At 36.6% G+C, this 10773-nt stretch overlaps 1 protein-coding gene across 1 annotated transcript; it reads left to right on the top strand.

Annotated features, from left to right (window-relative positions):
* Positions 1-3616: 3616 nt before the first annotated feature.
* Positions 3617-5300, top strand: LOC131053020 (uncharacterized). The gene has a single exon (XM_057987643.2). It carries the CDS (start codon positions 3646-3648, stop codon positions 4834-4836), a length of 1191 nt encoding a protein of 396 aa, XP_057843626.2. The 5' UTR covers positions 3617-3645; the 3' UTR covers positions 4837-5300.
* The last annotated feature ends 5473 nt before the right edge of the window (positions 5301-10773 follow it).

Raw genomic sequence — 10773 nt, 5'->3', positions numbered from 1 at the left:
GCACAAGTAGGTCTCTCCCTCTTTGGTGAATTGTCCTTCTTGGAAGAGGATGAATCTCCTTGGTGTGGAGAAGGTGATGCTTTTTCCTTAGGCTTTGATTGTCATTTCTTCTTTTTTGAGTTGTCCTTTCCTTGATCTATTTTGTTCCCTTGATTTGCCACTAATGCTTGAGACTTAGAAGTCTTAAGAATGCCCATGCTTATCAACTTAGTTTGTTCCATCATCAACATTTCAGTGAAAGCATCAAATCTAGGCATTGTGTAGCTTGAACCCATTGTCATCCTATGGGTTTGGAAACTAGAAACAGATGCTGCATATTCTTGTGGAAGCTTGCCCATCAATTGAAGATCAATTGAGTATCCTTCTTATCAATGTCACAATCTTTGAGTTGTGCCCTCAACTCTTTTGCCTTAGTGACATAATCTTGTATAGTATCAAAGTTCTTGGGATCTAACATGGTGAGATCACTATCAATCTGATATCCCCTAATCTCATCAACTTGACCATACAAGTCTTGAAACTTTTGCCAAGCATCCTGGATTAGAGTACATTTCTCAATATGAAAGATGAGATCCTTTGATACATACTTTCTTAAGGTACCAATTGCCATTATATTTTTAGTGAGCCAATCTAAGTGAGCAACAGTATCAATCATAGGATTAGCAAGAGCAACAATAGTTCCATCAATATAATGAGTTAGTCCTTTTTCCATAAGTTTACTCCATGCATCAATTTTCCAAGTAGCATAATTATGAGGAGTTAAGAGAGGAAACTTAGGAGAACCCATAGCAACAAAAGGAAGGAACACAAGAGCACAAAAGCACAAGAGACACCCTCCCAAATTCAATCAATCAAAGTACCCCCCAAAAAGATGATTTTGGCACTTTATATGTAGTGCATGTACAATAGGCCACTTGCAAACAAAGGCAAGGTGGACTTCTAATTTTGTTTTACAACTGTCCCAATAGGCTAAGAACTACAATGCAAAAGACTAGAAAGATAGATCTATACAATACAAGTGCCAAATTGGCCAAAAAAGACCATATGTTGAAAGTACAATTTCTACCCAAAATCACTATAAACTGATAGCATATTATGAAAGTAGAAAAAAAATTATGCACTTTAAAAAAAAATGACACCTAAAAAGGAGTTCGTATGATCCCAAACAGAGTTCCGGAAGTTGTAAAAATGGGGATTGGACAGATATAGTCACCAGAAACTGAGAATTTTGAAAAATATGTCCATCAAAATCAGAAAATAATTCCACCAAAAGAAAGTACATAAAAAATTATCCCATTTAAAAAAAAATTGCACCAAAAAAGGAGCAAAAATGAGCAAGATATGACCATTTGAAGTTGAACTGCAAAATCGGTAAGCCCAATGAGAGGGGTCTGCCAATTTTTTTTTTAAATGATGACGTCAGCAATTTGCAAGGTTAAATTTGATGGTCGTATGACCGTCGCCAAAACTTCGCCTCCCTGTCTGATTGGATGTTCGTACAGTACAGACTTGACACGTGGCAGAACTAGATTCATTGTAAATGATGACATGACTTGTTGTGTTGGCGCCTAGTGGGTGCTGACGTGACAAACGCGTGTTAGGTGACGGGGCATATGACTGTATTGTCCATACGATGACATGGTGACTCATTGTGTCGGGTTGACGTGGTAGCCAACTGGGGTACTGACTTTGAATTGACTGGACTCTTTGTGTGGATGGGTCGTAAGTGGACGTGGCAGCCAACTGGACAGGTGATGTGGTGACTATGTGGATGGGCCAGAGCTGAAGGTCGTCGGTGAGGACTCCCGGCATGCAATGACAACCATATGCTGACGACGACCGAGAAGAACAAACCATCGACGGAAGGATGTGGGACTGATAAAGGAGCAGCACCGATGAGGAAAGGAGCCGCCGAGGAGAAGTTGTCAGTGGAGGTTAAGTCATCGGTCTGTGGGAGACAACACAGGCGTCGGGAAGACCAAACGAAGCTATCGGCTGGGCCGAGAAAACTGCAACGAGGAGTCGCCAAGAATCGAAGCAGGTTTAGGGGCCACCAGAGATATTCGGAAGATGGTGGTCGGTAAGGAAGCAATCATTGGCAAGGAGATCGCCGACCAAGGTTGTGGCCGACGGAAGAGACAGGTGGCGGGAGAAACGAGTAGCGGTGGAGACTCGGTAGCAGGGTCAGGTACAAAGCCTTCTGCAAAATAGTCACGGTAGGGCAGTACGATGTATAGGGGGGTGGTCATGGGACCCCCTCTCAATACAAAAATAATTTTTTTGATTTGATTTTTAAATTTTACAATAAATAAAACTGCGAAATGTTAATAAAATGAAAAATTTAAATACAATTTTTATTTTTTTTTTGCAAAATCGTACCATACCTATATACCGGTTCACTTATTGACATCAATGACAACATACATTATCACCGCTTCATCATATGTCAACAATTATCACCACCGACAACACACCAACTCTTCTCTCATATATATATATATATATATATATATATATATATATATATATATATATATATATTCTAAAGTGGTGTGTGAGATTCCATCTATTCTAGTGAAGTCCATGAGCTAAAACAACTCTACATGGACCATGTTCTTGTCTTCATTTGCGTTCACCCGTTCCTGCATTCACTTGCACTCAATTGCTTATTAGCAATGACAATCCCCAATTTCATAATAAAACAATGTTGATCATTCAATTGCATGTAAATCATTTCATTGCATTTGAACTCCTATTTCATTATCATCTTATTTCACTAAAAATTTCATTTCCATTTCATTTTAATTTTAGAAATGAAAAATAAACATTATTTTCCTAATAAAATAATTATAGATAAATATGATCCCTTTGAGTCTGGATTACCTAAAAGATTCTATGGCCCAGCATTTGACCTCCTAGGTGTTTCGGGCCCATTTAAAAAAATCTTGTTCAGTGGGGACCCCTATCGGAAAAAATAAAACTACTGTTTTAGCTTTGCAGTCAGAAATTACTTGTACAATATCATCACGAAACTCGAAAGAGATAGAGTTACCTTCAGAAGTCCATTGGAAGGAGTCACGGGAGTAGAATTCTGGGCGTTTTTGTTTGTTCTGCTATCCGAATGAAGCAGGGCGTGGTGTGGGTCCTCATGAAGCTGAGACGTTGAACCCTGCAGGCCGTGTTTCTCGGAGTTGTCGCACTCTGGCTGTGACTCTAAGATGTCTGCATCCTCCGATACCAGGGCTTTGTCAGGGTTTGTTGACTTCTCCTTCTCCGCTGTCCCACACGTTCCCTAGCTTTTTTTTTTCATTGTTGAGGCCTTGGGATTCAGCAAACGCAAGGACTCAGACTCTGGCTGCTGTTCTCACCGTAGGGGCTTGGGCGGAGCAGGAAGACACCCTCGTCCCTTTCCACAGCTTTATTCTTTCAGATCTGCAAGTGTCAATCGTATTACTTCAAATAAATACTATAAATTACTAAAAAATAAAAATACGATATAAATACTACTCTGTAAAACTCGAACTAGAATGAAACAGTATGTGTATATATTTCTATATATATGTATATATAGATATTATCGTATATAGAGATTATCGTATCTGTTATTTATAGAAAAAATAGTAAGAACAGACAATCTGATTCACGATGACAAAGATAATTTACACTCTGGATTGTAAGAAAAATAAATTCTTAAAAATCTCTGTTGCTGTAATAGCAGTTTCATTCCTGTTCTTCCTTCACTGCTACATTACTGTGAATGGATTCCATCACTTTTCTTCCACACAATGGAGAATTCTTTATGAAGAAAGAAAGATTATTCACCTGAATAAAGCCCTTGGAAATATGACCAAGGATGAAAGAATCAGATGGTTCACAGAAAATCTGAGCCGCTACAATCTATTATCAGACGCAATTTCAGCTCAATTTCCATCAAAGGTGAGAAATTTCTTCAGAAATTGCAAAATTCGTTTCTTTACGACATGGATTTCAAATCCCAAACCCCTCGGCCCGCGGGAGCGGCTTTCCATGGAAAGCGTGTTTAAATTTCACCCCTCTGCCTGCCTGCTCATGACTTCCCGCCCGATGCACTCCAAAAAGGGCCAGGAAATTCTGCAGCCGTTTCAGAACAGAGGATTCAGGGTTAAAGCGGCGGCACCAGATTTAAATTTCCTGTTCAGCGGAACGGCGGCCGAAGGATGGCTGAGGAACATAACCTCGGGAAAAGCAGACCCTGGAAAAATAGGTTTTGGTCAAAATCTCTCAAATATAAGCCGTCTGGCGGTTCTTTACAAGTACGGCGGAATTTACATCGACAGCGATGTCATAATCCTGAAAAGCATGGCCAAATTACGGAATGTAATTGGCGCACAGAGTGTGGACCCTCTGGGGCAGTGGAACCGGCTAAATAATGCAGTTCTGGTATTCGAAAAGGGACACCCGCTGGTCTGGGAGTTTATTGAAGAAATCGCCCGGAGCTTTAATGGTAGTCAGTGGGGTCATAATGGCCCGTACTTGGCCACACGCGTGGTCAGGAAAATCACTCACAGAAGTGATGTTCTGTTCCATATCTTGTCTCCCGTTGCTTTTTATCCTGTCAACTGGAATCAGATTCCGAAGTTTTTTACCAACAGAACGGCGGATTCGGTTGAGGGTAACTGGAGGGGCGTGAAGATGTTGCAGATGGAGAAGGCGTCGTATGCTCTGCATCTTTGGAACAAGCATACGAAAAATCTGTGTGTGGAAGAGGGGAGTATTATTCATCAGATATTCAGCAAATGTTGTCTGTTGTGTGGTCAAAGAATGTTTGTCCAAAGAAAAATTTATTTGATTTTATGATTTCTTCTTGTTGTTTCTGATTTAGATTGTGTGTATTTTTTTATATCAATTTTTTGGATCACTCTATGATCCATGGTGATCCAAAAAATTGATATAAAAAATCACAATCAATCTGAACCAGAAGCAGCGACAAGAATTATGATTGGGGAGTACTATTCATCAGATTTTCAGCAAATGTTGTCTGTTGTGGGATCACAGACTGTTTGTCTGAAGAAGAAAATTTGTTTGATTCTATGGATGTTATTTCTGGTTGTTGTTTCTGGTTTAGATTGTGTGTATTTTTTTACATCAATTTTTTGGATCACTCTATGATCCATGGTGATCCCAAAAATTGATGTAAAAAATCACAATCAATCTGAACCAGAAGCAACAACAAGAATTATGATGGATTGTGACAAAAGAAGGATTATTATCATCAAATTTCAGTCTCTATTGTTTGTTATGTGATCCATCATCAGATGAAAGAGTGCATAAGAAACAGAAGATTAAAAACTTTCATTCATTAATTTTTTTAATTTTTTTTATTTTACCAATAGACTATTTATTTTCAGAGTTTGGATCTATTATTATCAATTTAGATTAGATATGTTGATGGAGAAAATAAAAAGAGTCATTCTTTTATTTTTGGTTTTGCCATAATTTAAAGACTAGCAATTGCATGGGTAGGGCAAAAAGGTGTGGAAGGTCATCTATTTTTTCATATACATTTGCTTAGTGCATGAGATTAAATTGGTACAATGTATTGTATTATTGTCTTAGAATACAATGTATTGATCTTGTGGTTGGTCATTCTTCTTGTTACACATTTCTTTGATTTTGGAAAGTGAGATATTGTTCTCTGCAATGAAGTCAATTTGTGCAACCTTGGTGATAACTGCCTTCGATTGTTCTAAATTGTTGTATGTGCCTTCAATTGTTCTTCATTGTTGTATGTCCACCACCCCAAATGTGTCTCCCTTAGTAAGTTTCTCACATCAGGAATTGCCCATTAGGATTCAACATTCTTCCAAGTTTTTTCTTAGGTTGTTTCCTTGACAGATGCTAAATAGACAGTAAAGGAGCATAGTGATCAACACTGACACCAATTCTTCAAGGCAAAGGAAAGCAGAGAGAATAAAATTAGATTTAATAAAATCAATTCTTATCTTTTTAAAACAAATGGAAGCATTTCCTCATATCATTGACGACATCCTTCTTTAGCCAATATATTTTTTATAATTTTGTTTATTGTTTTTTAGATGTAAGATATTTTCTTTTGACACTGATTTTTTTTTATAATCAAATAAAATGAGAGTTAATTGAACTTAGACAATATGAAGTCTTAAGCGAGGAGAAGGTCATGACCCTTATTTAATTATTAGTATTAAATTATTTAATTTATGTTATGAATGATAATTATTTATTAATATTATTTATTAATAAATGTTAAACATATATTTATTTATTTATTGTTATATTATATATTAATTTGATTGTTGTTTCAGTTTTCAATCACTAAAGATATATAAAATCTAAATCTTATTACCAATAGTAATCTAATTCTTAACACTTGTACCCTTGCCTTTTCGTGGCTTCATTATATTTAAGATCATATTTAAACCTTGCATGGCTATATTGGGTTAGAACGAATCAGATTTAGGGGAGTTTTTTTTGCAGAAAGTTTGCTTAGCACAGATCAGATTTAGAGGAATGAATGTAGAGGGTTAACAGAGACCATGGGGAAGGAATAAAGTTAGAGGCATAATACTATTTAAGTAGTGAGATATTCTCTTGCTTTCATTTTTAAGAAAAATCTTTGTACCTTACTGGCTGTTGTAACTGTTTTAGAAAATTGTCTTTCTTAACATAATGTTATTTAATTAAACGTCTAGTATATGTAGATATCAACAGATAATATGAATTTCTTGATATTATTTTGTAAGTCTCTATATATATCAATGATTGAGATTAAACCTTATATTTTACTTAGTAGCCATGTGCCTTGATAGTATTTTGTTAAAAGTACAGTATTTGTTTCTTGATGAATTTCTGTAATTGGTCTCAAAATTTGACTGTTCTTTTAACAGAAATTTGAAAAAACAACATTTTTTTTTTTTTTTTCAATTTATAGCAGTGCTATGAACAAGCCGAATGTTTAAAGGATGGCTTTTTTGCTACTATTTTAGTTTTAAAGACTATCTAAAATTTGGCTTCAACGGCACTGGCTATGCAGCCCTTTAAAAGGCACTGCATAGCCTAGGCCCTTATGCCTCCCTATACGGCTTCTCCAGGTAAGTGCCATCGTCCGCAGGCCTCGGGGTAAACAATGCCAAGGGAAAACGGTGCCGGAAAAAACATAATGATTTAACATAATATTAAGTTAGTCATATTATTGATATAAAATATTATATCAATGTGACGTAACATTTTAAATTAATTTATTTAAGTTTTATAGGTAGAAATAATTTAAAAGATAATTGATATCAATTTGAATAATATTTTATTAATCTTTAGATCAAATTTATATGATTGTGCATTTTAATTTAAATATATTAAAATAATTTTTCCTTAATATAAACATCATATATGCATTCAATCAACTCTAAAAGTTTGACATATGAATATTTTTAATGATTTTAAATATATTTTTAAAATAAAATTAAAAAAACATAGATGTATTATTAAAAGGAATCATGTAGCGTAATTAAATAAAAGAAGAATAGAAAACTAGATTAACCATAGAAGAACACTTATGTAAAATATAACAATTATAACCTCTCAAATTGGAAGAACACTACATAAAAAGATTAAAAGTGAAAACTAATGAATTCACCAATGTTAACCTTTGTTTCAACCCTAAATCCTAGACCATATTGAGCCTTAAACCTAGACTAAATTGAAATAAACCCTTAACCTCCTCCATGCAATTAAATATTAAACTAATTGGAACCCCATTTCTACAACTAAAACAAATTGAACCCTAATACAAACTAAATAGAATCAATTCAACCTTAAAACTAACTTCAAATTAAGCCAAATGGAACATTAACTCTAAACCGATCCCCTATCATAACCCTAACCATGAGGTAAACCCTAATTACAATCCTCATCCTAACCCTAAACCCTAACCCAAAATAAATTACCCTAATCCTAACCATAATCCTCATTCCCCCACCCTTACCATTGCCTAACCATGATATCTACCCCAACCCTACCCACATTGTAGCCATAACTCTAAATCCTAAGCATAGCGTAATTCTAATTAAACATTAAGCCTAAACCTAAGCCTAATAATACAATAGCCTATTTATATATTAACTAATTATTTTATTATATAAAATAAAATAATAGTAATATATATAGGCTAGTATATAAAATGAAATATAAAAGTGAATAATTATTAAATATATAATGAGGATACATACTTTTATATTTAATTTTATAAAAGTGAATAAATTTATAAGTGAATAAACTTTCAATTATATAGTTCCACTTATAAGTTTAATAAAGTTTATAAAGTTTTACTTATAAGTGAATAAACTTTCAGTTATAAAAGTTTCTTCATAAATTTAGTAAAGTTTTTAAAGTTTCACTTATGAGTGAATAAAGTTTCACTTATAAGTGAATAAAGTTTATAAAGTGAATAAAATTTCACATATAAGTGAAAGTTTAATGAGTTTTATAGGTTTTATAAATTTATAAAGTTTTATAAGTGAAAGTTTATTAACTTATGAATTATATTAAACTTATAAGTGAAAGTTTTTTCCCTTGTAAAATTTATTCACTTATAGAATTCATTCAGTTTTATAAAATTAAATATAGAAGTATTATTCATCCACTATTACAAACTACTATATACATTTTAAATATTTATTAATAGACATAAGGATGGTCTTATTTAAACTTTAGATTTATTTAATATTTTATTCATTATATTTTAATTATATTTTTAATATAAGTTAAAATAAATAGTATAAAGGGGATGACCCTTTGGTGAAATGGTGGGGCTTCTTGCCTGTAGTGCCTACAACCTAGGTTCAAACCCCACAGATTCGTCTCTACCATGTTAACAATGGAGCATGCTTTACCTTGGGGAGAACCTAGGAGAAATAGTGGGACTTCTTGCCTGTAGTGCTTACATCCTTAGTTCAAACCATAAAAGTTACATTGGGCCTGCTAATGGGCTTTTGAGGGTTTATCCTCCTAGGATGGGCGATAAAACCCAGGAGTGGATTCCGCCAGACAAGGGATGGACCAAGATCAACTTTGAAAGGGCATCAAGGGGGAATCTCGGGATCTCTGAGGCAGGGGTCATAGCTCGTGATGAGAATGGTAGTATTATTGCTCTTGGAGCAAAGAGATTGGTGGATGGTACTAACAATGAAGTTGAGTGTCAAGCGGCAATTGAAGCAATTCTTTTGGCGAAGAAATTGGAGGTGAAAAAACTCCATCTTGAAGGGGACTCCCAGTTAGTGGTGAATGGTATTGCTAAGTGACGGATGGAGGCTTGGCACCTGGATAAACATATCAGAAGGATGAATAACCTTCTGAGTGGGTTTCAGGATTATAAGGTATCGCATGTTCTCAGGGAAGCGAATACTGAGGCTGATAGGCTTTCGATCGTAGGTGAAAAAGGTTCGTTGGCTGATCATTTTAATTTCTTTGAAGACTTAAGGGATGTGAGTCCCTTAGATTTTGGATGAAGGTGCTTTGTGTTTGAAAGGGGAACCTGAGACGTGGTGTTGAGACTTGTGTGATCCATTTAGATACGCATGATGGAGGGGTGGGGATGGCTCGCGTGGTATGTTTCCATCAAACTAGCAGCAAGTTGTGTAATGGCGACGTAGGTGTAATGATGTCAGTGTATGGAGTTTTGTTTTGCGGATGATGCGTGATGAGTGGTATAAGGTGATGCATGCAAAGAAATTAATTTTTGGAGTGGCTGCGGATTGTTATTTTAGGCCCTTGTTTTCCTTTTTTTTTGGCATTTGTGCAGAGGATAGTTTTGGCTATTACGAGTGCTGGTTTTGGCTATGACTTTGGAGAAGGATGGAAGCCAACTTCTCGTTGTTTATAGAAGGTCAAATGCCTGCATTTCGAGGCACAATCTCAAGCAACCACTTGTTGAATGTTTTCAGGGTGGATGAGGAAGATTTCTGGAGGGTTGTTCGCCTGATGTTTGGGGAAGAATTCTTGGACACTGACTGCCACCCATGAACAAATTTGGATGTTTCATCCCTGTTCGTGGTTCTGGCTTTGATGGTGGGAGGTTCAAAGGAGGAGGTGTTGCGGGTGGTGTCCCTAGTACTGAGACCAAAATGGTCGGGTGGCCTAGCGGAGGTGGTGGCTCAAGCGGAGATTGGTATGGGTCTGAGAATGGAGCAAGGGTCGTGGAGGTGCTTAGGTGGGGGAAATGAAGCAGTGCAGCCTCTGGTGGTGTGTTGGCTTCTCGTTCGGTGGAATCCCAGAGGGAGGATGCAAGGAATGGGTGGCGGGAAATTATGGAATTTGTGCGGGAGTTGGGACCAGTGGAGAGAGTGAAAATGCGTGGCAAGTAGACCCCGGTGAAGTCGCAGGCTCCAATTTGCGAAGATGGGCGGCCCCTAGTGCGTCACCAAATCTCGCGGAAGAATGCGAAGGTGGTGGATGGCCAAGAACCATGACGGGTGTCAGGATGGAGTTGCCCAAGGCAGGTCCCAGTCAGGCCATTCCCAACTTCTCCAGGGAGGAAGCCCTTGGATGGTTTCGATAGGATGGTCTCTTGTGGGTTGTCGGTTTTTTGGGTGGGGATTCCTAGTTGTAAGGAATGCATCTAGTATGGGAGGCTTTGTAGGTGTGGTTTCTGTCTCAGGTTCTTTTTGCTATTGTAGGGGCGAGACCCCATTCTGTGGATTGCTGTTGAGCAACTAAAGGCATGTATACTTTCCTTTCAAGCAATATAAATCTTAAACCGATTAT

Source organism: Cryptomeria japonica, chromosome 8 (assembly GCF_030272615.1).
Source record: "Cryptomeria japonica chromosome 8, Sugi_1.0, whole genome shotgun sequence".
Classification (NCBI taxonomy): Eukaryota; Viridiplantae; Streptophyta; class Pinopsida; order Cupressales; family Cupressaceae; genus Cryptomeria; species Cryptomeria japonica.
The sequence above is the reverse complement of the archived record's forward strand: the minus strand, read 5'-3'. Positions and strand labels throughout refer to the sequence as shown.

Coding starts and splice junctions, on each gene's coding strand:
- LOC131053020 (XM_057987643.2), top strand. CDS start 3,646: ATGACAAAGATAATTTACACTCTGGATTGTAAGAAAAATAAATTCTTA.